General features: G+C 44.0%; 2 protein-coding genes across 8 annotated transcripts in view; one reads left to right on the plus strand and one right to left on the minus strand.

Moving 5' to 3' along the window:
• The window catches only part of ABTB2 (ankyrin repeat and BTB domain containing 2), a 324,845-nt gene extending 322,435 nt beyond the window's left edge, over window positions 1-2,410 (minus strand). For 3 of the 5 annotated variants that reach the window (XM_068110153.2, XM_078774524.1, XM_078774521.1), the window contains exon 1: window positions 2,271-2,410. The gene's annotated coding sequence lies outside the window, so the exon portion shown is untranslated. Of the gene's footprint in view, window positions 1-2,179 lie in introns of all 5 variants that reach the window. The other 2 variants (XM_078774525.1, XM_078774522.1) reach the window with 2 other exon arrangements.
• Window positions 2,411-2,462: 52 nt separating this feature from the next.
• Window positions 2,463-27,035, plus strand: LOC144891353 (uncharacterized). 3 transcript variants are annotated; one of them, XR_013622873.1, is made up of 3 exons: window positions 2,463-2,601; window positions 21,066-21,158; window positions 25,741-27,035. XR_013622873.1 is itself a non-coding variant. In XM_078774526.1 (3 exons), exons 1-3 carry the CDS (start codon window positions 14,735-14,737, stop codon window positions 25,956-25,958), a joined length of 357 nt encoding a protein of 118 aa, XP_078630652.1. In that variant the 5' UTR covers window positions 14,683-14,734; the 3' UTR covers window positions 25,959-26,080. The 3 variants fall into 3 exon arrangements, 1 of the variants encoding a protein (XP_078630652.1); XR_013622874.1 differs by lacking the exon at window positions 2,463-2,601 and adding an exon at window positions 3,911-4,036; XM_078774526.1 differs by lacking the exon at window positions 2,463-2,601 and adding an exon at window positions 14,683-14,780 and having other exon boundaries at window positions 25,741-26,080.
• The last annotated feature ends 222 nt before the right edge of the window (window positions 27,036-27,257 follow it).

Raw genomic sequence — 27,257 nt, forward strand, 5'->3', positions numbered from 1 at the left:
GGACTTTGTGTATATGGACTTTGTGTATATGGACTTTGTGTATATGGACTTTGTGTATACATGGCCTATTGACTATTGTGCATGTGACCTATTGTATGTATGGCTAATGTGTGTATTGCCTATGTGTGTATTGCCTATGTGTGCATGGCCTATGTGTGCATGGCCAATGTGTGCATGGCCAATGTGTGCATGGCCAATGTGTGCATGGCCAATGTGTGCATGGCCAATGTGTGTATGGCCAATGTGTGTATGGCCAATGTGTGTATGGCCAATGTGTGTATGGCCAATGTGTGTATGGCCTATGTGTATGGTATTTGTGTGTATGGTATTTGTGTATATAGCATATGTGGATATGGCCTATGTGTATATGGCCTATGTGTATATTGTCTTTGTGTATTTGGCCATTGTGTAAGTGGCCAGTTCCACGTGCTAAAGTATGTTGAAGTTACTCAGCCCATTAATATTCATCCACATCATGAAAGCACAAATTGACAAATACTAGGGCATGCCCGTACTATATCTATATCTAAAATTATATCCCCCCCCCTCTATTTACATGAAATGGTTTGGTCCAAAGCGAACGGCTTGCGAGTACGGTGACAATCCCCCTCCTCTATTTACATGAAATGGTTTGGTTCATTCGCAAAGCCAAAGCGAACGGCAGTTACGAATCGCAGTTACGATGAATCGCAAAATAGTTTTAATTAGTTTTAAAACATAGTTTAACGGCAACATAGTTTGCCAACGTGAAATAAATGAATACGCTCTCAAATGTGCCGTCCGAGGCAGAGTGTGTTCGCCACGTTCGGCACACGCGATAGCTCGCTGCTCTCTGATTGGTTGAATCGTTTTTTGGACATAGCTCGGTAAGTAATTGTCCGATTAATATGAAACCTTGAAAAGGCACATCCTCGGGTCCCCAGCAATATACCTGGCAAGTTTAAAGTATATCGGACCGGTAGTTGTCGAGAAACAGCGGTCGCATACACACACACAGAGATTACTGGAATTATAGATAGATATAATATATAATTAATTTATTCGAGTAATCTTATGTACAGCACACCGCTTTTGGTAAATGACTCAACCAATCGACCTGAACCTGGCACATCTCTATTAAATTTTGACCCTTTATAATGTTTTAGCATTTAGTGAAGACTAACAACAACGTGTGGTGATCACGCAAGGGCCTACAAGGGCAAGGGCCTGGCACGATGGCCTAGGCTAGGAGGTACACACACTCACCTCTAAGCTGTGGAGCCTGGGTTCGAATCCAGACACAGCTATAAACTGCCATCTCGGTGTTTGACAGGCATGGTGATTCATCCGTGGATATGCCGTCCCTCGGATGAACGTTAAACTGCCCGTCCCGTCCGCCAACATTGGTTGGTGGACATTAAAGATCTCACGGTGTCCTTCGCGAAGAGTAGGCGATCTATCGCCGGCATCATGGACAAATTACAAAATTTTCGCCCGAAATACTTTGCCGAACGTTAGGCCTGGACATCCGGTTCGTGTAAGACTTGGCCCAAGAGTTCTCGCAACCCCAAAATAACGTGGAAAGAATTCTGATCGTAAAGAAAAAAGAAGAAGAAGAAGAAGTTAATGAAACAAGGTAATTAATCCCATTAAGCTTCCATGCGCAATCCACGCATTATTCACGCACCCAATACCCCTCTATCCCAACTGCTTCTTGGGTACCTACGCTACAGTACAACATCTAAATGTCATTTAAACTTGCATGTTGCCACCACCTTTCCCGATAGACCATTCATGCATGATGCATTGACCACTATTTGATTGAAACACCCCTACCTGGCTCAAAGTCGTCCCGACCTCTCCTCTTCCTCACTCTCAAGGTACGGCACCTGGTGCCACCAATGTCAATGTTAACTCATTTTAAAAACTACATTCTCGTCCACGTGACGACGTCGACCACAACGTCTGTTTATTTTATAATCGTTTTCTAAAGTTTCTGCACAACTGACCGTGGATTTTAAAAAGTAATAATTGTTAAAAAGTTCACGCGAGATGTTCACGATGGCAACGTTTTTCCTGTAAAACGTTGGGGACACATAAAGCCAAACAATGATTCGTTATAACTATAAGTATAAGTTGTATAAAGGATACAGACAATGCCAGACTTAATGGAGACGTATATTAGGAAATAACAGGATACCTTTGGAAAAGTTTCTCGTTCGACTTTCCGCAGCACGTGCGTCGTGCGTGTGTGTAAAAAACCGTGGGGGGGTAAATAATAATCAACGTACGGAGGCTCGGGAGGCAGCTCTCGCAGAAGGTTCGAATCCAGCACAGGTTCCACGCGCGGAGCACGAGCGCTCTCGGAACCTCTCGCTCGTGGGACGAGGCACCACCGGCGCGTGCGTGTCCCGGTGGGCGGGACCTCGTCTCCAAGTCCGGTCCGACCGGCCAATGAGCTGCGGCGCGGGGCGGGGCCAGCTACGGGAGCCGGTGCCGAGTGGGCGGGGAATGCGGTGCGTGCTCGAGCGACTCTGACCTGAGAGATCAAGAGTGTTCCTCAAACACCCTCACGTCGAGGAGATAACGCGGATCGCTTTAATTAACATCCGCTCTAACGAGGTAATTACCCCTCCTTACAAACCCCCCCCGTAAGGTACAGTCGGTGTGAAGTTGAACTTAACTCTGAGCGGAGTTTGACGTCATCTGAACGGACCACGAACGCGCAGTGCCCTTTAAACGTTGTTGCGAAAGGCTTATGGTTGATTGTTTTATTGGCCATCGGAGCTTCGCCTGCGCTAACAAGGCTCGTTGGGCAATGTAAACACGGCTCGTCGCGGACGCGTTTATAAAAGGCCGACAAATGGGAAAATGCAAACTTACTTTGGTGCGAAGTTACTTTGAGCGCATTGGCGCGAAGTTGCGTTCACACACACACGCAGGACGAGCACGATCGATGCGAAAATGACTTTCAAACTCACGTGAGCATTCACTATTATGTGAATGGGACCAACTATTATGACTATTATGAGACAACTATTATGACTATTATGTGACAACTATTATGTCATGTGACCAACTCGCGTTGATTACATTTTGATTATTTTCAAACTGAATAGGAAATTATTTTTCTATCGACGATTCGTGTGTTGTTCATTTTCAAAAGATGCTCGACCAGACGCAGCTGTGGAAAACAGATTGGATATTTCGGGGAGTCGTGGGGGGGAGAGGGGAAAGGAGGAGGGAGGGGGAGGAGGAGGAACGGGGGAAGGACAGGAGGAGGGTTAGGAGAAGGGGAGGAGGGGGAGGGAAGGAGGGAGGAGGGGGGACGGCGAAGGAGGGGAGAAGGGTTAGGAATGGGGAGGGGGAGGAGAAGGAGGGGAGGAGAAGGGGAAGAGGGGAGGAGGAGGGAGGAGAGAAGGGTTAGGAGAAGGGGAGGGGGAGGAGAAGGGGAAGAGGGGAGGAGAAGGAGGGGAGGAGGAGGAGGGAGGAGGGAGGGAGGAGGGAGGAGGGAGGGAGGAGGGAGAGGGAAGGGAGGGGAGGAGGGAGGGGAGGAGGGAGGGGGAAGGAGAATGGGAGGGGAAAGGGGAAGGGGAGGGGGGAAGGGGGGAAGGGGAATGAGAGGGGGAGGGGGAATGAGTGGGGGGGGGGAATGAGAGGGGGAGAGGGGATGGAGAAGGGTAGGGAGGAAGGAGAAGGGGAGGGAGGAAGGAGAAGGGGAGGGAGGAAGGAGAAGGGGAGTGGGGAGGAGGAAGGAGAAGGGGAGTGGGGAGGGGGAAGGAGAAGGGGAGGGGGAAGGAGAAGGGAAGGGGAAGGAGAAAGGAAGAGGGGAAGGAGAAGGGGAGGGATAAGGGGAGTGGGGAGGAGGAAGGAGAGGGAGGGGGGGAGCGGGAGGGAGAGGGGGATAAAGGAGAAACAGATTCACTCAAATGGGAGTGTGATCATCAATCTGAGTTGTGTGCAGGACGAAACTAAGGGCTAAGTGGGGTTAAGTGACACCCCACCCCCATAAAGCTCACCTTTCTTTCCTTATTTCCAGAGGAGGATCCGGTTCTCGGTGAGTTTTGTACCTGTGTGTTTCCGACTGCAGTTACGAGCAACGTGTTGATTCCGGTAATCAAAGGAAAAAAAACAAGGGAAGGGGTTTCTTTTGGAAATCTGTTTAAGGTGTCCTTCCTTTATTTCCTTTGAGGAGGGTGAGGAGATTGGGTTTGTGAGGAGGGAATGGGGTGTGGGGAGGTTTAGGGTTGAGAGTAATGTGGGAGGGTTGTGAGGGTCTTGGAGTTTTGGGGTGTGGGAAGTTGTGAGGGGCTTGGGTGTGGGAAGTTGTGAGGAGCTTGGGGTGTGGGGGTTCCGAGGGGTTTGGAGTTTTGGAATGTGCGGGGTTGTGAGGGGTTTGGAGTTTTGGGATGTGCGGGGTTGTGAGGGGCTTTGGGTGGTTGGAAGCCCCACTCGTTGTTTAGTTGGACTCGGGTGTCTCATGTCATGGGTTAGTAGGTATGGTATTTTCTGGATTTTAAACCCAGCTTGCCTTGCGTGGCATACTTTTCCACTTCGGTGTTATTTTTGTAATTGATATTTGTTTATTTATTGTCATTTCTTTCTACTTGCCTTGCTTGTTTTGTTGTTTTTTTTGTTGTTATTTTTTTGTTCTGATTACTACTGATTATATTATTGTGGGGTTTCTTGGTTTATTGATTTGTTTCTTGAGCTAAGAAAACTTTTTGTTTGTTTTACATGTTGGAGTGGGATTCTCTCTACACATCGGGTTTAGCTTACCAATGTACCTTACTTCGACAACAACCCTAACCTGGCATCGACCCTGGGCCTGGCTCCTTATTTTGAATTTAATTGACAAAGTCAAATCTAAAAAACACCCTCAGAAGACACAAAGACACTACTTTCAGACACACAAAAAATATTGTGGTATATTTATTTTATGAATGAAATTTTATGGACATTAATTAGGAACTATAATGAAACATGAAATTTTATATATTTTTAAATATGAAATAATAATTTTAATAAATTTCTCGGTATATGTATTATATAGACACAGGTCATTGTGTGACGGTACTCTTCCCAAATTTAATACGTTTGGATATGGGAAGGCATGACAGGTCAAACAGGTTTTAATTTGGCCCGGATTTGCAAGAAGGTGATAATATGTTGTATAAGGAGATGATATTCGCCATTGTAAATGATGTCCAAGGAGAAATTGGGGCAAATTGAGAAAATTGACAACACAATTTTACATCGTTGAGTTACATTTGTATTCAAAGTCCTTATCAACTTGTACATTTTAACTTTTAACTGCTTTAAACTCTGCCGTGTTATTATCCTTATTATTACCTTCTCCAGAGAAGAGGGTATTGCATTTGTGTCCGTTTGTTTGTCGATCTGTCGCTCTGTTTGTCTGTCCACACAAAACGTGAGTATGCTTTTCTCTGCAACCATTGGTCCGATTAACAAGAAATTTTGTGGAGGGGTTCGATGTGTGACGTGGAAGAATTGATTCGATTTTGGTGAAGATTCGAATCCGGATCCAGATACAAGAATTTTTCAGTGATTCTTCACCATTGACTGGTACGACCAAACACGATATATATAGCATGTTGTTTCACAAGGTTGTGGACGATATGCCAAAACTGGATGTATGAGTTGGTTTGGTGCCAATAACAAGCCGATTATATTTTGGTTCAGGCCCGAATCCAGATCCGGCCTATCGGTGGGATACAAAACGTAAACTGTTCATCCTGGCGGAGGTGTGCACTCTACCGAGTGATGTTCAATTTACCAATATTATTATTTTGCAACAATGTCAATATTAATTATACTCATCATTATTGACGATGTACCCTCTGAACGAAAAAAATGTCCCCTGAAGGTGAAATGCTTGATGCCCTGCTTCTTCTTCATGGATTAATATTCTTCTTTAATGGCCACAATCATACCCACATTATTGTGGGGTTGGCAGGGGGAATCTTTGCCCAATCTTTCATGAACCTGACATTTGAGTGAGGCTAGGGTAGGAATTTGTAATTTGGCCATTGTGCTGGGAATAGAAGGGGAGGGGGAAGGAGAAGGGGAGGGGGAAGGAGAAGGGGAGGGCGAGGGGGAATGAGAGGGGGAAGGAGAAGAGGAGGGCGAGGAGGAATGAGAGGGGGAGGGGAATGAGAGGGGGAGAGGGGAATGAGAGGGGGAGAGGGGAAGGAGAAGGGGAGGAAGGAAGGAGAAGGGGAGGAAGGAAGGAGAAGGGGAGGGAGGAAGGAGAAGGGGAGGGAGGAAAAGGGAGGGGGGAGGAGGAGGGAGAGGGGGATAAAGGAGAAACAGATTCACTCAAATGGGAGTGTGATCATCAATCTGAGTTGTGTGCAGGACCAAACTAAGGGCTAAGTGGGGTAGAGTGACACCCCACCCCCATAAAGCTCACGTTTTCTTTCCTTATTTCCAGAGGAGGATCCGGTTCTCGGTGAGTTTTGTACCTGTGTGTTTCCGACTGCGGTTACCAGCAACGTGTTGATTCCGGTAATCAAAGGAAAAAAAACAAGGGAAGGGTGAAGGGTTGTTGTGAGGGGGAGGCCTCCAAAGAATGCCTCACCTAGAACAGCAATGTAACGATTGACAAATACCTGAAAAGACAAAGATGTCACAACAAAATCAATCGGAGTCTGGTGAATGCTGTGGTGTTTCCATTTGCAATGTATGGATGTCACTCGGGGACAGTGAAATTGAAAGAAACGAAGATTGACGGTTTTTAAATGTCATGCTGGAGACAAATTTTTAAAATTCCATGGACTGCAAGAATAACAAACAAATCAATGGTTGAATAAATTAGACTATCATGTACATTAGAACCACTGATGCTAAAACAGAATCTTTTGTACTTTGGACACCATGCGTGGAGAAAACGAAAGTCTGGAGAAGCCATCAATGATGGGTAAGGATGAGTAAAGAAGAGGAAGATGCCAAATCTGTATGTGCTTGATGCATGGGGGTAAAGGCTGCAATGAAGCTGTCTGCTAGAGCTTCAGAAAGTAGTGCAGGACAGGGATGTTTGGATAAATCTGATCATGAATGTCACCAGAAGTTGGTGACGGATAATCCCATATGACCTTGAAAGATCTCATCCAGACTCTGGGGTTGTCATTCTAACACTTAAGGCACACCAGCAATAAGTGTGTTTAGGACCATTATTCTGTTGGTAGATGAATCCCTTTCTGATTACACTATTTGCACAAGCAACTGCATGGTACTGCAGTATCTTTATTTATTTATTTATTTTTGTATACAGGATCGAGGCTCGTTAAAGAGCTAACATTTATCACACAAAAAATCAAACAGAAACACAAAATATATAATAAGGGGAGCGGTAGACAAGATGGGGAGAGAAAGGGAAGCACACAAACACAACATTTGAGAGCAGGGACATCGGGAGATCTGTGGGAGGGAGAGGGCTTAGGGGGAGAAGGCGTAGGAAGGGGGGGAAGTGGGAGAAGTATAAAACACAAGGACACTGCAAGGACTTCCAGGAAAGAAGTAAGCATTTCAAAAAAGTAGATATGGGGTGAAATTAGCAGGGGTAGAAAAGATCAAGGTTTTGGATGGGGAAAGACAAGAGATGGCAATGAACAGCTGTTTTAAAGACCTGGAGGGAGGAGTGGGATTGAAGAGAGTGAGGGAGTTTGTTCCAGAGGTGGGAGAAAAGAGGAATGAAGGAGTGAAGGTGAGCAGAGAGTCTTTATTTTTGCAGTTTAAACATAAGAGGGTTGCAGGCAGATCTTGTGCGACCTGTAGGAATATTTGGGGGACAGAGCCCAGAGAGAGCTGGAGGAGCAAGGCCGGAGAGGAGTCAGTAGAAGACAGAAAGACCACCAACCTGCCTGTGGTGAGTAAGTGAAAGGCCCTCCGAGTTAGCTTCATCGTGGGAGATTCCAATGATTCTGAAAGCTTTGGTTTCAACAGCGTGAAGCCGAGCTAGGTGTGAGGCAGGAGCACCGGCCCAGAGGGGAGAACAGTATTCCATTGAGCTGCGGATGAAATCATTGTATGTGGTGAGGAGCTCAGGTATGCCAAGGAAGGACTCCGCATGACGGAGGATGCCCAGTCGGCGACTGGCTTTGGAGGCCAGATTGGAAATATGGTTTTCCCAGGAAAGATCATGGCAGATAGTGAGACCCAAAAGCTTGAGTGACAGAAATTCTTGGAGAGGATTGTTCAGAAAGTGGATGGGAGAGTTGTCCAGTCGGTCTTTTCGGAGAGACATAATAAGAGTGTGAGATTTGCCAGGATTGAAAGACATGTTCCACTTGTTTGACCAGTCTGTGATTTTGTCCAGGTCTGCAGAGAGTGAGGAGGCTGCAGACTGCCGATTTGAGGGATGAGGAATGAAGCAGCAGAGAATGGAGTCATCAGCAAAGAGATCGAGAGGATTTTCAGGAGAGTCAGAGAGATCATTGATACACCAAAAAAACAACAGGCATTTTAAGGCCATTTTCCCTGCAAGAGCGGGCGTTAGCCTTGCGGTCCCCATGACAATCTTCTCCATTTTGCCCTATTTTCTGCATCTCTCCTTGTTAACCCCCTTGCCCGCATTTCTTCTTCGACCATTTTTCGCCATGTTTTTCTCGGTCTTCCCCGTCCTCTACTTCCTTCTACATTCATTTCCATCACTCTTCTCAACCAGTCACTTTCATCCTTCCTCAACACATGACCAAACCATCTCAACCTGTTTCTCTTCACAGCATCCATCACAGGCTCTATTCCCATCATCTTTCGCAATTCATCATTTGTCTTCCTCTCTCTCAACGATACTCCACACATCCACCGAACCATTCGCATTTCCACCCTTTCCAGGCTTCATTGCTGCTCTACGTTCATTACCCATGTCTCACTCCCATAAATCATAACACTTCTCACACATGCAGCATACACCTTTCCCTTCAGCTTCAACGACACTCCCCTCCTCGTCAGCATGCCACTCAGTTCCCGAAACTTCTTCCATGCACATCTCACTCCAGCAACCGTTGCCGAGTCTGATCCACCTTCTCCATTCAGCATGTCTCCTAGGTAACAAAATGTTTTCACACCTTCCAGCTTCACACCGTCTCCAAGATCCAACTCAACATTTCCTCCATCTGCAGCTCCCTCTGTGCACACCTTACACTTGAATGTAGCTGCCACACTGGTTAATGGCCCTCTCAAACCACTACATTTTTGATGAACCCACTCAGCACACATTGAACATTGAATGGAATTCACTCCGACACCCTTCCTGCACACAGCACACGGCCACTTCCCAGTTCTTTCCACCTCACCTCATGCTTTACCACTTGCCATCACCTTTGTTTTTCCGATATTCACCTTCAGACCTTTTGTCTCCATACATTCCTTTCACTTGTTCATCTTCTCCTTCAGTCCATCCATACTTTCCGCAATCAACACCAGATCATCTGCATGCAACAAATCCCACGGTAAACCCTCCTTTACGTTCTGAGTCAGCACCTCCATCACAGCTACAAATAGTAGTGGACTTAGTACCGACCCCTGATGCACTCCCACCTTCACCTCAAACTCACCACTGTTCCCATCCTTCGTCCTTACAGCTGTGCGCGCTCTTTTGTGCATTGCCATCACTACTCTGATAAACCATTCCTCCACTCCTAACTTCCTCAATGCCCATGTCACAACTTCACGTGGAACCCCATCGAATGCTTTCTCCAGATCAACAAACCCAAGAAACAACTTCTGCCTCTTCTCCATGTACTTTTCCTGCAACTGCCTCACAATAAAAAGCACGTCTGTCGTTCCTCTTCCTGGCATAAATCCAAACTGCATTTCGTCGATCTTCACTCTCTTCCTTATCCTCCTCTCCAACACCCTTTCCAATACCTTCATTCCATGCTCCAATAACTTTATCGCTCGATATGAGCCACAGTCCAGAGCGTCACCTTTCCCCTTGTATAGAGGGACGAGTGTACTCGGTTCCCAAGCCACTGGAATGCGGCCTTCTTTCACCACCAGATTGCAGATCTCTGTCATTCTCTTCACACCCCAATTTCCCACTGCCTTCAACATATCTCCCACAACTCCCGTCGGCCCTCCCGCTTTTCTACTCTTCATTGCTTTTATCGCTTCCTCAACTTCCTTCTCGGCTATCTTCTCTGCCGGTCCTAAAACTGTGTTACCCTCTATGTTGCGATCCCATTCATTCTCTGCATTCAACAGTATTTCCATATATCTTTTCCATCTTCCTTTAATTCCATCTGGGTCCACAACGATTTGTCCCACTTCATCCTTCAAGCAACTCACCCCCATCACATCACACCTCTCTTTCGCTATCTTTGAAGATCATTGATGAAGACCAGAAAAAGCACAGGGCCCAGAAAACTGCCTTGGGGAACTCCAGCCTGAACAGGAAGGGGAGATGAGAGAAACCCATTCAAGGCCACACGTTGACTACGACAAGAGAGGAAGTCCGCAAGCCATGTGTGGAGATTTCCATGGAGACCATAGCAGGAGAGTTTGGTGAGCAGAGCGGGGTGCCAGACCGTATCGAAGGCATGTGATACAGCCACGTGAAAAAGTAAGTACACCCCATGTACAGTTTTGACTTTTTCAACATATTTCAACATCCAGCTATTTGATCTTCATTTCAACAATATTGACAGATAAAGGTGATATAATATAACAAATATCATGAAACATTTACATTTTGTAGTCCATTGTATAATTTAAATAAACATGAATGCAAATTTCGCATGTGGAAAAAGTAAGTACACCCTTGGCTCGAATCGGTGGTGTTGCCCCCTTTGGCAGAAACAACCTCAAGTCGGCGTTTCTTATAACTGTCTACCAGTATCTGACATCGACGGGGAGAAATTTTTGCCCACTCCTCCATGCAGAATTATTTCAGCTGTGCGATGTTTGAGGGGTTTCTTGCATGCACAGCTCGTTTCAAATCCCCCCACAACATCTCGATGGGATTTAGATCCGGGCTTTGACTTGGCCATTCCAGAACCCTCCATTTCTTTCTTTTCAGACATTCATTGGTGGATTTACTGGTATGTTTAGGGTCATTGTCATGTTGCAAGGTCCACCTTCGGTTGAGCTTCAACTTTCCGACAGATGGGCTCACATTATCCTCAAGCATCCTCTGGTACAATGAAGAATTCATACTGGATTATATGATGGTGAGCTGCCCAGCAAAGCTGCCCCAAACCATAATATTTCCACCACCATGCTTTACAGTTGGTATCAAGTTCTTGTGGTCAAATGCTGTCTTTGGTTTTCGCCAAACATGTCTTCTGGTACTGTGGCCAAATAGCTCTACCTTTGACTCATCTGTCTAGAGCACATTGTTCCAGAAGTGCTGGTCTTTGCCGAGGTGTTAATTGGCAAACTTTAGTCTTGCCCTGATGTTCTTTCTGGACAGCAAAGGTTTCCTCCTGGCACACCTCCCATGTAGATCAAATTTGTGCAGCCACTTTCTGATGGTAGACTCGTGCAACTTTGACATCAACAGTGGCAAGAGCTACGTGTAGGTCCCATGATGACATTCTGGGGTTCTTCGAGACTTCTTTCAGCATCTTGCGGTCTGCTCTCGGGCTGAACTTGCTCGGGCGGCCTGGCCTGAACAAGTTGGCAGTTGTTTGGAATCTTCTCCACTTGCAGATGATCTTCCAGACAGTCGAATGATTAATTTCAAATTGTTGGAGATCCCTTCCCAGACTTTTTAAATCCCTTCCCAGACTCATAGGCATCTATAACCTTCTTTCTGAAGGCCTCAGAGAGCTCTTTTGATCTAGGCATGGTGACACCACACACTTCAACAACAAAGAGCAAACCAAACTAAATGTCTGAGGTTTAAATAAGACAGGTTCCTCCAAGATCTTCTTTAACGATGTTCTAATCATTTGCATCTGAGCTGGTGCACCTGATTCTAATTTTAGGTATTTGAAGTAGTGATAAATGTAGGGGTGTACTTACTTTTTCCACATGCGAAATTTGCATTTATGTTTATTTAAATTATACAATGGACTACAAAATGTAAATGTTTCATGATATTTGTTATTTATATCACCTTTATCAATCAATATTGTTGAAATGAAGATCAAATAGCTGTATGTTGAAATATGTTGAAAAAGTCAAAACTTTACATGGGGTGTACTTACTTTTTCACGTGACTATGTAAAGGGAGACAGCTCTAATTTCCTGTTTCGCATTGAGAACCTCCATCCATTGTTGAGACAGCAGAAGCAGCATTTCCAGAGTAGAGTGACCTGGTCTGAAACCAAATTGATGATCAGAGATCAAGCCATTGGAGAAGAGGAAAGATTTGATATCAGAAGCAATGATGGAATTCCATGACTTTGCTGATAATTGGGAGAAGGCTGATTGGTCTGTAGTTGCAAGGATATGTTTTTGCACATTTTTTGTGTAAAGCGGTGATGTTGGCTGATTTCGAAGCTGATGGCAGATGACCTTGAGCGAAAGAGAGGGTGAAGAGAACAGAGAGAGGGAGTAAAAGAGTTGCAGAGCAGGATTTTAGGGTCCGTGGGCTGATGCCATCAGGTCCAGTTGCAGAATCAGAATCAGAGTCGAGGGTTGACAGAAACTTCTCCACCTTGACAGGAGGAAAGCACACAGAGTCCAGGAGCAGCTGGGTATGACTGGGTATGGTGGGTACAGAGAGGGATGGGTTTGGGACACAATATTTATAGGCAAACACAGAGTTGATACATTCAGCTTTTTCATGTGCGGAGTCAGCTGTGTAGCCATTTGAGGTAAGGGAGGGGATGGAGGGGGAACAAACACCAGAAACAGATTTGACCAGACACCACCAGGATTTGGAAGAGGGAGACAGGTTTGAGAGTTCGGTCTTGAGAGTGGAGAGATATTGTTTCCTGGCTCTCCTGAGGGTGGACACACACTTGTTTAGGGCTTTGTGAAAGGAAATGAGATTTCCTTCCGTTGGATTTGCTTTCCAGGAGGCGAAGGCAAGTTATTTCTGGGCAACTGCATCACCACAAGATTCCATGTACCATGGACGGGAGGAAGGGTATGACAACTGAAGATGAGATGCGATAAATCTGTGCTTAAGAGAGAGCAATTTACTTTGGAAGAATTCTCAGGATGAGTTGATGTCAAAGGTGGTAGAGATGGGAGACCAGTCCAGTTGATTGATGGCTGCTTGAAGACCGTGCCTGTTGGCCCGAGTGAAATGCCAAAACCACTGACAATCTCCTTGTACTTCTCTTTGGTTTGCGTCCCATTGATTTCGACACGTTTCCCGACATCAAAAGCTGAAATACAACCCCAGACAGTCACAGTACCTCTCCCGTCTTTAAGAGTAGGCTGCAAAAATTCCACATCGTAACGTTCTCCCGGTATTCAGCAGAAGAACTGACATCTCTTCGATCCAAAGGTTCAATTTTTGATTAATCAGAGCGGAGTAACTTATTTCATTGTTCAGTCTCCCAATGTTGGTGTTGTGTTGCAAATATTAGTCTTTTCACCTTATTCTGTGGTCTCAGCAGTGGTTTCTTTGCTGCAACTCTGCCATGTAGACCTGCTGCAATCAACCTTCTGTGCACAGTGCTGGATGAGATGATAATGTTTCAGGCCTGCTCTCATTTGTCAGCTGCTGTCGTGATTCTCTTCTATTGCATAAGCTGAGCAACTTATCACTGCTAGTCTTGCCTTGGGGAGGTTCTTCTGGGTCTTTCTAGTCTTTTCTTGGCTTGCACAGAGCAAGTTTATTTCAGGTGTTGTGAAGTGTAGCTCACAACATGGTAGATCTTCGCAATTTCTGCTATTTTCTTCATAGTTTGTGCTGCTTCTTGCAGAGTTTGGATTTTCTTCATAGTGTGCCCTTCTTGAAGAGTTTCGATCTTCACACACTGATCTGTTGAAAGTTGCTTCCTTGGTGCCATTTTTAACACATTCATAGACTCTCAAATAAGGGAACAAGCTGATGAAAAGTAATTTCATATTCAGTATTCACTGTTTTAAAACTTTTGTTGTGGCCTCTTGTAATTCACAATAAAGTAACTGGGGTTGATTTCTTAAAGAATTTGTTATTATTTAGTGTCCAAAAATGTATGCTGAAATAGTCAGGAATGTTGTTGTAGAATGTTGTTGCGGAAATAATCCTTTGGGGTTAAAGAATCCTTAGTATAGCGCCAGTTATTTCTGAAGTACAAGTTTAGTTAAGCTATCATACTCCGTGTGAATAGACATGCATTGTGCATGTAATAGATGTTCACTTCCCTCGTGTTTTTCTAACCCCAGACTCCCATCCCATTACATGTATTTTTCCCTGCATCTGTCTTTCGTTCTCTTCACCCCTCACCAATTTGGGGTAGAGTGGATCACAATGTGTTCAAACCCTTCAGAGAAGCAACCAATCAGCTGGAAGTGCCAAGCAGATCAAGAAGCATTCATTACCCGGCGTAAAACAGCCAATCGGGGAAGAATCAGGCGGGTCAAGAACTGTAGTTGTGGTTACGCACCATGAGTGCTTGAATAAAAGAAAATGTAATCCATCGTTCCTGCAGGATGACTAACTGGTTGGTGTATTGCCGATTCCCATTTGTTCACTGCACTGATCCTCATCACTGTGCTGATCCTCATTCCTGAAATGATCCTCATCCCTGCACTGATTCTTGCTGCTGTGTGGTCCTGTCCTGTGCTGGTTATTTCAGGTGAGGGCCTGGCACGAACATAGAGGAAAGCAGCTCCACATTATGTCTCAATGAGCCAGGGAGAGGGAGTTGGTGGCCATAACATCATGGGCATTGGTGGGTGGCACCTGAAGACTGAGCATCAATAATAAAGAACAGTGTGAGCATTTGGGCACCTCCCACCATGGTCGTGTGGGGACTGACGCCTCCCAGGTACCGCAGGCATCCAGCTCATGCAACATCCGTTGGGGGAAGCAGGTTGAGTTCTGCAGAACCTGTAGCACAGATCAGATAGCAGTCTTTCTCCCCAAATTGTATCTCTTTTGTTGAGCGCATGCATGGGCCCAAGTTATTTCACTAAATTGACTGTACATACCGGATCCGTTTCGTGGACATGAGTGCTGGTGGTAGGTAATTTTGGGAATCATTGTCTGTTTGCTGTGTTAGTTTATTGTGCTTTTATTTACAATGTTGTACATGTATAAACCTGAATTGGTCTCCTGGCTGATCCTGTTTGTTCCGACGGTTTCGTTTAGTGGCTCCGAGGTACCCTGTTAAAGGTAAAAATTGGTCACAGTCTTGTTCCACTAGATATCTGGCATTACGTCACTTGGTTGCTCGGCCAAATATTAAGATGTCATGTGTAGCCTCAGTGATGCGTGTTTCTGTCTAAGCTGTCACTGATGACTTTCCAACAAGTGATGAAACTGGTCCAGTTGCTGAGGGGGGTGTGAAGCATTGATATTCTCATGTATGTACTGCTTGTGAATATTTGCAGCTACAGAGGAACTTGGGTAGAGTTTGAAACAGCAAAGGGCTTCCCTTGTGTAGCTTTTATTGGTTGCTTTATGCAGCTTTCTTTGGATAAAAGAGAGATAAGGGTTAATTTATTTATAATCCTAACAACCTGGGGTAATTGATTAGGTTGGAGGTCTCGTCTCTTCAAAGCTGTCCATGCACGCTCGCTTTCGAAGTTAAGTAACTTTTCACAATTGTGTTTTTGTTGAAACTGGTCTTGTATGTACCTATTGGGGTGTCTTTAATAGTATTCTTGGCGTTGGTTTTTCATACCTGTGTACAGAATCGTCGGTCTTTCTCATCGTGTATTCTGAGGCCTAAGTGTAGTACTAGGCTACTGTGTCCAACCTTGGCTTTAGGCTTTGTTTTTGTCTCAGCGGTTCTCCGATCACGCTGCAATTTTTTTCCGGTCTCTGTTTTCTGTTTGTTTTTCACGGTCTTTTCATCCCATACTTCCTTGTTTTAAAATCTCCAAAAAAAAAAAAAAAACCCAAAAACATTTCCTTCCGTTTTTATTCGTTTATTCATTCTTAGTTGTTCGTTCGTTCATTCTTCGACCACGCTGTTTGTGATCACGTTGTTAAAAAATGTCTCATCTGAACCCAGAAGACCTGTATTCTGTCATATTCTATAACACCTTTTTCTTCTTCTTCTATAAAAGGATGCTTTCGACTTGCTCACCAAATCCATTCATTCCAAAAAAAAATTCCATCTCTTATAGTGCATCTTTCATTCATTCCCTAAACTCTCCAGCACTCCATCCTCCCTCCAGCGTCCTCAAACGTATTTTTGACTCGAATGTCTCAAGAAACTCATTTTGCAATAAATGTTCGTTTCCCATTAATCGTACATTTTTCAAAATCCCATCACCCCAAAATCCCATTTCCCATCACCCCTCCCCTCCAAATCTACCCCCTTGCCCATCCCCTCCAAATCATCCCCATCACCCATCTCTTTCAAATCTTCCCCCTTGCCCCTCCCCTCCAAATCTTCCCAATCACCCATTCCTTTCAAATCTCCCCCCACACCCCTCCCCTCCGAGACTCTCCCTCGCTCCTCCCCCCCTAGACTCCCCTCTCACCCCTCCCCCTCAAAGCGTCCTCCCCGCTTCTTCCCCCTTCCAACTTTCACCTTCATCTCCCTCAACCTTCTGCCTCGCTCTTCCCCCTCGTCAAATAACACCTCACTGCGCCTCTCCCAATCACCATCAAACCTTTTGTCTGCCCCATCCTTCCCTTTCTCCGAGCTATTCTGTAATCTCTGACACACCTTCAACAGCTCTCCCTACCTCTTCCTCCTCTTCCACATCTTACCCTACCGCCCCCCCCCCCGTTCTGTATCCGATGCTCCCCCTTCCTCTTCCTTAACAGTATGGACCTCAAACATCCGGGGCCTTCGCTCAAACATGTCTGATCTCTCCATACAGGTTGCTTCTGACAAACCAGACGTGATCTGCTTAACAGAAACTTTCCTCCTTCATGATGTCTCTGATTCCTTGGTATCTCTCCCAGGTTACTCCCTACTCCGGTATGATAGACCTGAGCCTCGTCCTGGAGGTGGGATTGCTATCTTTATAAAAAACTCTCTTCCTCACTCGCCCTGCACTGCCCTCTCTCCACCTCACCCCCAGGAATACCTTTGGCTACGGCTTCCCCTTCGCTCCCACCTTTTGTTCATATGTGTGTTGTACCGTCCACCAAACAGTGATGACTCCATCTACATCTCGCTGTCTGAGAATATGGACCAACTTCTATCTACCCATCCCAACTCTCTCTTCCTCATATGTGGTGATTTCAACTGTCACCATGCCAGTTGGCTGGGTGTGGGTACCTCTCTCACCAGCCATGGCTCTTCAGCAAAGGACTTCTGTGACTCACTGGGACTGACACAATCTGTCAATTTCCCGACCCGGATTTCAGTCAACGGAGCATCTTCTCTTCTGGACTTGGTTATGACTAACTTCCCTGAAAATGTCTGCTGCTCTTCTTCTGCTCCAATCGGCTCTTCTGATCATGTGCTTGTTAAAGTGGACATCTCTCTGACCATTCTCAGAGAGCCTCCTCAGCGTCGACGAGTCTGGCATTTCACTCAGGCCAACTGGCACGGTCTTCAAGCAGCCATCAATCATCTGGACTGGTCTCCCATCTCTACTGCCTCTGGCATAAATTCTTCCTGGGAATTCTTCCAAAGCAAACTGCTCTCTCTCATGCACAGATTTATCCCATCTCGTCTTCTGTTGTCATACCCTTCCTCCCGTCCATGGTACACGGAATCTTGTGGTGAGGCTATTGCCCAGAAACAACTTGCTTTCGTCTCCTGGAAAGCAAATCCAACGGAAGGAAATCTCATTTCCTTTCACAAAGCCCGAAACAAGTGTGTGTCCACCCTCAGGAGAGCCAGGAAACAATATCTCTCCGTTCTCAGGACCGAACTCTCTTATCTGTCTCCCTCTTCCAAATCCTGGTGGCGTCTGGTCAAATCTGTTTCTGGTGTTTGTTCCCCCTCCATCCCCTCCCTCACCTCAAATGGCCACATGGCTGACTCCGCACGTGAAAAAGCTGAATGCCTCAACTCTGTGTTTGCCTCTAAATCTTGTGTCCCAAACCCATCCCTCTCTGTACCCACCGTACCCAGTCGTACCCAGCTGCTCCTGGACTCTGTGTCCTTTCCTCCTGACAAGGTGGAAAAGTTTCTGTCAACCCTCGACTCGGATTCTGCAACTGGACCTGACGGCATCAGCCCATGGGTCCTAAAATCCTGTTCTTCCGGTCTTTCACTCCCTCTCTCTGTTCTCTTCACCCTCTCTTTTGCTCAAGGTCATCTTCCATCTGCTTGGAAATCTGCCAACATCACCGCTTTGCACAAAAAAGGTGCAAAAACAGATCCCAGCAACTACAGACCAATCAGCCTTCTCCCAATTATCAGCAAAGTCATGGAATCCATCATTGCTTCAGATATGAAATCTTTCCTCTTCTCCAATGGCTTGATCTCTGATCATCAATTTGGTTTCAGACCTGGACACTCTACTCTGGACATGCTGCTTCTGCTTTCTCAACAATGGATGGAGGTCCTCAATGCCAAACAGGAAGTTAGAGCTGTCTCCCTTGACATATCACGTGCCTTCGATACGGTCTGGCACCCCGCTCTGCTCACCAAACTCTCCTCTTTTGGTATCCATGGAAATCTCCACGCATGGCTGGCGGACTTCCTCTCTAGTCATAGTCAACGTGTGGCCCTGAATGGGTTTCTCTCATCTCCTCTTCCTGTTCAGGCTGGAGTTCCACAAGGCAGTGTTCTAGGCCCTGTGCTTTTTCTGGTCTTCATCAATGATCTCTCTGACTCTCTTGAAAATCCTCTGTATCTCTTTGCTGATGACTCTACTCTCTGTCGCTCCATTCTTCATCCCTCAGATCGGCAGTCTGCTGCCTCCTCACTCTCTGCAGACCTGGACAAAATCACAGACTGGGTAAACAAGTGGAACATGTCTTTCAATCCTGACAAATCTCACACTCTTACGATGTCTCTCCGGAAAGACCGACTGGACAACCCTCCCATCCACTTTCTGAATAATCCTCTCCAAGAAGTTCTGTCACTCAAGCTTTTGGGTCTCACTATCTGCCTTGATCTTTCCTGGGAAAACCATATTTCAAATCTGGCCTCCAAAGCCAGTCGCCGACTGGGCATCCTCCGTCGTGCGAAGTCCTTCCTTGGCACACCTGAGCTCCTCACCACATACAAGGCTTTCATCCGCAGCTCAATGGAATACTGCTCTCCCCTCTGGGCTGGTGCTCCTGCCTCACACCTAGCTCGTCTTCACGCTGTTGAAACCAAAGCATTCAGAATCATTAGAACCTCCCGCGATGAAGCTAACTCCAAGGGCCTCTCACTCACTCACCGCAGGCAGGTTGGTGGTCTTTCCATCTTCTACCGACTCCTCTCTGGCCTTGCCCCCCCAGCTCTCTCTGGGCTCTGTCCCGCAAATATTCCTCCAGGTCGCACAAGATCTGCCTGCAACCCTCTTATGGTCAAACTGCCAAAATCAAGACTCTCTGCTCACCTTCACTCCTTCATTCCTCTTTTCTCCCGCCTCTGGAACAAACTCCCTCACTCTCTTCAATCCCACTCCACCCTCCAGGTCTTTAAAACAGCTGTTCATCACCATCTCTTATCTTCCCCCATCCAAAACCTTGATCTTTTCTACCCCCGCTAATTTCACCCCAATTCCACTTTTTTGAAATACCAACTTCTGTCCTGGAAGTCATTGGTGTCCTTGTGTTTTATACTTCTCCCTCCACCCCCCCCCCCTTCCCATGCCTCCTCCCCCCAAGCCCTCTCCGTTCCACACATCTCCCTGCTCTCAAATGTTGTGTTTGTGTGCTTCACCTTCTCTCCCCATCTTGTTTTCCGCTCCCGCTTTTTGTGTGTTTTGTTTGGCTGGTTGATTTGTTTGTGAAGTAAATGTTAGCTCTTTCACGAGCCTCGATTCAGTGTACAAAAAAAAAAAAAAAAAAAAAAAGGTGAGAGCTTATTTATTGCACACTGTAGTCAGACGCTTTGGTTGTTGACCTACCTGGAGGTTCTAATCTCAGGCAAGCTTGTTGATTCAAAATTAGGGATCTGTACCTCCATCAATGTGTTGGTTGACTTATTCGGCTTGCACGTTTCTGAAGCACTATTCTAAGTAAATGTAATGTAACAGTGCTGTGTACCAGTCAGTGAGTGAGTGAGTGAGTCCATACTGGTTCTTAGATATACTTTCATTTATATATCCCAGTGTGGCTCTGTATTGATAAATGCTCTATCTTGTTGCCACTTGTTCACTTTTGTACCTTAAGCATTTTAAAATATTTGCAACTCATCTACAAGAAATAACTGCACTATTGTGGATAAAAAGTAAGTCAAATATGCATGTCACACATAACGAGATGTTGTTTGGTTACTGTACAGACCCAAAGGCAAAAGGCATGTTCTTTATCTTATAGTGCGTTCTTTATCTCCAACCCACGTAGGTACAAGCAGATGACAAAACAATATTTACATGTGCGAACATTACAGCAGTAAAAGCGTGGGCTCAATTTTATTTCAATTGAACCGAAGTCGAAGCCAATAATATTATGCATAAAAGGGAAGGGGGTCCAGGGGACCCTGGGGCCCGGTGGGAAAAGTCACCACTATTTCCACCTTTAAATCCCCTACAGTGTTTACAATCCTACCTGACAGAAAGTAGAGTCTTTGATGCAAAACATGTCCTGGGAAGTACTGATGTTAGTGCGCGGTTGCAGTTGCACTGTTAGAAACATATGTGGGGTATGCTTACACATTGTAAGTGATAAGGAACCATGCCTTGAACACAGGTACATAATAAATAGAAGCTTTATTATTATAGGCAAGCATCACCGACTTGCTGCTGGATGTTGATTGAGGATTTTTTTTGTTCATTTCTTTTACAGATGCGTGTAAGGTTTTTTAAACGTAAATTTTAATTAAGGTTTTCATTTCACAGTTTAGTTATATAAATTACAATTTTCAAATACTAGACATCGATTGAGGTTTTTTTTTAACGGATGCATTTACAGTTTTTTTAACGTAAATTTTCATTCACAGACGCTTTGCAACGGTTCTGTGATTTTTGTTCCGGTGTGCCGGCTTTGCTGTCCATGGGCATGCCAAATTTCAGCTTTCTACAACACCTGGAAGGTACCAAACATTAATATCAGTCAGTCAGTGAGTCAGTGGTTAGAAAGAGCTTTATATATTACTAGCAGGAGTACCTGGCATTGCCATGTGAGGGGGGAGAGGCTGGAGAGGGAGGGTTGAGCAAGGAAGGGAGTGGGGTAAGTGGAAGGGGGTCAGGTGGGGAAGGCAGTGGGAGGGAAAAGCTATACTACATATACATCTTTGGGGGGGGGGGGGGGAGGTGACAGGCTCCACCGTTTTGGGGGAGGGTGGAAGGGAAGGAGGAAAAATTTACCCTTGCAAAGAGTGCTTTAACCTCAGTGTTTCCCAGGTTAAAAAAGGAAATCGTAATAATCTCTGCCACCATCACCAGGTGGTGCAACACCGTACACATTCACATGGAGAATTTACAGTGCATTCAGAAAATATTCAGACCCTTCACTTTTTTCACATTTTGTTATGTTGCAGCCTTATGCTGAAATCGTTTAAATTCATTGTTTCCCTCATCAATCTACACTCAATACCCCCATAATGACAAAGAGAAAACAGAATTTTAGAAGGTTTTGAAAATTTATTAAAAAGAAAAGACTGAAATATCACATGGACATAAGTATTCATACCCTTTGCTATGACACTTGAAATTTAGCTCAGGTGCCTCCCATTTCTCTTCATCATCTTTGAGATGTTTCCACACCTTGATTGGAGTCCAACAGTCATAAATTCAATGGATTGGACATGATTTGGAAAGGCACACACCTGTCTATATAAGGTCTCACAGCTGACGATGCATATCAGAGCAAAAACCAAGCCATGAGGTCGAAGGAACTGCCTGCAGAGCTCAGAGACAGGATTGTGTCGAGGCACAGATCTGGGGAAGCCTAAAAAACATTTCTGCTGCATTGAAGGTTCCCAAGAGCACAGTGGCCTCCATAATTCTTAAATGGAAGAAGTTTGGAACAACCAGGACTCTTCCTAGAGCTGGCCGCCCGGCCAAACCGAGCAATCGGGGGAGAAGGGCCTTGGTAAGAGAGGTGACAAAGAACCCAATGGTCACTCTGGCTGAGCTCCAGAGATCCTGTGTGGAGATGGGAGAAACTTCCAGAAGGACAACCATCACTGCAACACTCCACCGATCTGGGCTTTATGGCAGAGTGGCCGGATGGAAAACTCTCCTTAGTGAAAGACACATGAAAGCCCGCTTGGAGTTTGCAAAAAAGCACCTAAAAGACTCTCAGACTGTGAGAAACAAGATTCTGTGGACTTCACCATTTTTCTCAGAAATGGCTGAACGGATCTTTGTCAAACTTTCAGAGGTTCATCAGTGAGTGATGTAGGGAAATTTTTAGAAATTTTGAAAAAAAAAAAAAGTTAATTTTCTTTGGATTTTTTTTGGAATCGCTCTAAATTGCCTGAGCCCTTGTAGCTATGACATGTGAAAGGTAATATAAAATTATGTCTTGTGTGTGTCTGTGTAATATTTCCTATAGTGGGTTTCGGGAAATGTTTTAGGCACCCACAAAAAAAATAGAAAAAAAACCAATTTGATTTCTTGAAAATGCCAACAGGATTGGAACATCACCGGGCAACACCGAGTAGGGGAGAGGCAGGTTAGTTGATACAGTAGGTAAGTTGATACAGTAGGTTAGTTGATACAGTAGGTTAGTTGATACAGTAGGTTAGTTGATACAGTCGGTTAGTTGATACAGTCGGTTAGATGATACAGTAGGTTAGTTGATACAGTAGGTTAGTTGATGCAGTAGGTTAGTTGATACAGTGGATTAGTTGATACAGTAGGTTAGTTGATACAACCTTCCTCCCAGCCCTCAGAAATGAAACTTGTGTAAATGCTCTGTTGTTAGCTAGTTGAATTACATATCATTGATAAGTAGGTCAAGAAGTTACAGACAAAGAATTGGTGTGATTCTCCAAAAAAACAGATTTGTGTCCTCCTGAGTAAAAACGCCAACAAAAGGTAAGATCATTTATTGTGATAATACTACATAGATTTCACAGGAGTTCTCATTGGTTGATTATACCTTGTGAAAGTGGCTTTCAGCCTATGCTGCTTTCATTGCCAGGATAATAAACATAAGCATGTGGGAAACATGTGTTGCAAAAAACCCATGGATGGGTTAGATGATACAGTCTGAGTAGGTTAGTTGATACGCGTATCAACTAACCCTACCGACCTGTATCAACTAACCCATTCATTTTTTTTTTTTTACAAGACAATGCTGTAGCCATTTGTAACTGGGCTTCATACATCATAATATATGTCGGACCTATATAGCCTACACTGTACATCTTTATGATATAAAAGTTGTGTCCATCAACACTCATTCACCAATTGTGAATTCTGTTCCTTTCCTGATATTTGATGCTTGCCGATTCATTTGTTTGGCAGATCTTTTATCCTCTCTCTAACTTAACCTTTAGCCCTATTGTTAGATATACTTTACATTACCTATACATAGCAGGTATACAACTGAATAAATAACAAACAAACAGCTTTAATTAACAGTGCTCATTGACTGAAAATACCATTAGTAAAAATATTATACAGAAATGATGGTATGGAGCCTAGTTTGATGTGTATCTGTAATTATGTGCATGCTAATTTGTTACTATTGGCAGAAATACCATGTAAATCGATGTATCATCAAACTCATTCACCATGTAAATCGATGTATCATCAAACTCATTCACCATGTAAATCGATGTATCATCGAACTCATTCACCATGTAAATCGATGTATCATCGAACTCATTCACCATGTAAATTGATGTATCATCGAACTCATTCACCGTATAAATCGACGTATCATCGAACTTATTCACCATGTAAATCAATGTATCATCTAACTCATTCACCATGTAAATCGATGTATCATCGAACTCATTCACCATGTAAATCGATGTATCATCCAACTCATTCACCATGTAAATCGATGTATCATCGAACTCATTCACAATGTAAATCGATGTATCATCTAACTCATTCACCATGTAAATCAATGTATCATCTAACTCATTCACCATGTAAATCGATGTATCATCGAACTCATTCACCATGTAAATCGATGTATCATCGAACTCATTCACCATGTAAATCGATGTATCATCTAACTCAATCACCATGTAAATCGATGTATCATCGAACTCATTCACCATGTAAATCGATGTATCATCTAACTCATTCACCATGTAAATCGATGTATCATCTAACTCATTCACCATGTAAATCGATGTATCACCGAACTCATTCACCATGTAAATCAATGTATCATCGAACTCATTCACCATGTAAATCGATGTATCATCGAACTCGTTCACCATGTAAATCGATGTATCATGGAACTCGTTCACCATGTAAATCGATGTATCATGGAACTCATTCACCATGTAAATCTATGTATCATCGAACTCATTCACCATGTAAATCGATGTATCATCGAACTCATTCACCATGTAAATCGATGTATCATCGAACTCATTCACCATGTAAATCGATGTATCATCGAACTCATTCACCATGTAAATGGATGTATCATCGAACTCATTCACCATGTAAATGGATGTATCATCGAACTCATTCACCATGTAAATCTATGTATCATCGAACTCATTCACCATGTAAATCGATGTATCATCGAACTCATTCACCATGTAAATCGATGTATCATCGAACTCATTCACCATGTAAATCGATGTATCATCGAACTCATTCACCATGTAAATCGATATATCATCTCACTCATTCACCATGTAAATCAATGTATCATCGAACTCATTCACCATGTAAATCGATGTATCATCTAACTCATTCACCATGTAAATCGATGTATCATCTCACTCATTCACCATGTAAATCAATGTATCATCGAACTCATTCACCATGTAAATCAATGTATCATCGAACTCATTCACCATGTAAATCAATGTATCATCGAACTCATTCACCATGTAAATCGATGTATCATCTAACTCATTCACCATGTAAATCGATGTATCATCGAACTCATTCACCATGTAAATCGATGTATCATCTAACTCATTCGCCATGTAAATCGATGTATCATCGAACTCATTCACCATGTAAATCGATGTATCATCCAACTCATTCACCATGTAAATCAATGTATCATCTAACCTACCAAGGTGTATCAACTTACCCACTTTGTCACGTCAGATGATACGTTTGACAAACAGTTTTTTTGTGAGCCACCATTCCAAGTTTGATAATGCAGCGGATCTGGCATGCTTCACAGATATGTACAAGACCCTGATATTTCTTTTGGACAATTCATGAATCCTGTCGAGCTAACAGTCTTCATTATAGGCCAACATAACTGAAAAGTGTATCAACTAACCTGCCTCTCCCCTACTCGTGTTAGTATTAGATATAGCTTGCTCAACCTTTCCTTCATATAAATAGTCTTGGCTAAATAATTTTCACATTAGAGCTGGTTATAAGTGATATTTTGTAGTATAACTTGTACGATTTATACTAGTGTTAGCACAGTTAGTGTCAACTTAAAGTGCCAGGTCATTATCGCACAGATTATACCAACCACATCCTCTTCAATGTCATTCTTCCCCCCAGGTCCTCAAGACAGCTGTTCACCACCATCTCAGATCGTCTCCGATCCAAAACCATTGTCTTTTCTATCATCGTCCAACCCTCTCACCTCCCAACCAAAACCAAAATGTACCATAGTTTTTACTCCTTGGAGTTTCCTTCTCCATGCCTCCATGTTTTGCTTTCTGTTTTTATCTGTTATGTGTTGTTCTATCTCTTCCACGAGCCTCGGCTATATGTAAAAATTAAGGGGCAGGGGACTGGGATGAAAATACACGTTGGGAAGTTGATGAGGATAGGGAGTGTGTGAGAAAAGAGAAAAAAGAAAGGGATCAGGAATCTAATTGGAAAAATCAGGAACACATGGGGAAAGAGGATGGTCAATTCCATCAATTTGCATGCTTAGTATGTCGATGGATTGTTTGCACACAATCTATTGGTGTTAATTTCGCCGAATCGGTGTCAATATTGCTTCACAAAAGATTTTATTGATTGAGAGGAACAAATTCCACCTATTACATGGAAAGGGTTGAGATTTTCTTTCAGGTCGATGTGTTGACACTGCACTTGCTAAATGGGTTTCCATCTGCTAAGCAAGGAGCAAATTATATTGAGGAATGTCACACGTGCACAGAATTGTCACAAAATTAGCAATTTCCGCCTATTAAAGTTTGCAAAACTGATATTCTAGATGGGATAAAAGCCAGAATACTTTGTACACAGGCTTTTACAAAATCCTTACTCACCAAACCTCCAAGCCTCCCCTCTCCCAAAGACCCATCAATTATATTCATCCTCTCATGCAGTGGTCACAAAAAGCAATTGTAAAGCTTTATATGTGTGTTAGCTGCTATTTGTTACAAAAGACACCAGGAACCTTAGGATGTGACATTATCTGTATTGACTCTGCTGCTTCTCAGAAATTGGGGTCCAATAGGAGATGAGCAATGGCTGTATCACTCTTATCCAGGATGGCAGCCATGACCGTCAAACAAATGTCAGCCTGCCATCCAATGCACTTTGTGTGATATCACATTTGAATGTATGTGGCTTGTGTGTATGTACGACCTATATGACATCAGCTCCACTGGTAGAATCTAGCATAACTGACACAAATATCTGAAATGAGGCACTGCATTTAGTATACGCCTTTAAACTGTTTAAAACTTTTGCCTGGCACCTGTCGTTTTCACCATAATTATATTTACACCTTTTGGATATTACACCAGTATGCACAATATTGTACCTGTAATGCTGCTTTGGACTAACTGCTGAATCCATGCCTTTTTTCTGGAAATTAAATCGGCATTTTATCCTGATGGTGAGAAGTATGGAAACTAAAATAAGGTTGTAAAATTTCGTTAAGGACACAGCCACCGAACACACCTTTGGTACATGTACATTTTACATTTAAACAAATCATCATACTAAAATACGCCATTTGTGTCTGTCCGTCTGTCTGATGAATTTTTGACGCCAATATATTCCGTCGTTACTTATCCAATCTCAACCAAACTTGACACGATGACCGAGGGTTACAT

Source organism: Myxine glutinosa, chromosome 3 (genome assembly GCF_964187855.1).
Source record: "Myxine glutinosa chromosome 3, kmMyxGlut1.1, whole genome shotgun sequence".
Lineage (NCBI taxonomy): Eukaryota > Metazoa > Chordata > Myxini > Myxiniformes > Myxinidae > Myxine > Myxine glutinosa.

Excerpts from the sequence above, each read along its gene's own strand:
- LOC144891353 (XM_078774526.1), top strand. The coding sequence starts at position 14,735 with ATGAGCCAGGGAGAGGGAGTTGGTGGCCATAACATCATGGGCATTG. Across the intron at positions 14,781-21,065 it reads CCATAACATCATGGGCATTG|ACGCTTTGCAACGGTTCTGT; the intron begins GTGGGTGGCACC and ends TTTCATTCACAG. Across the intron at positions 21,159-25,740 it reads CTTTCTACAACACCTGGAAG|GTCCTCAAGACAGCTGTTCA; the intron begins GTACCAAACATT and ends TCTTCCCCCCAG.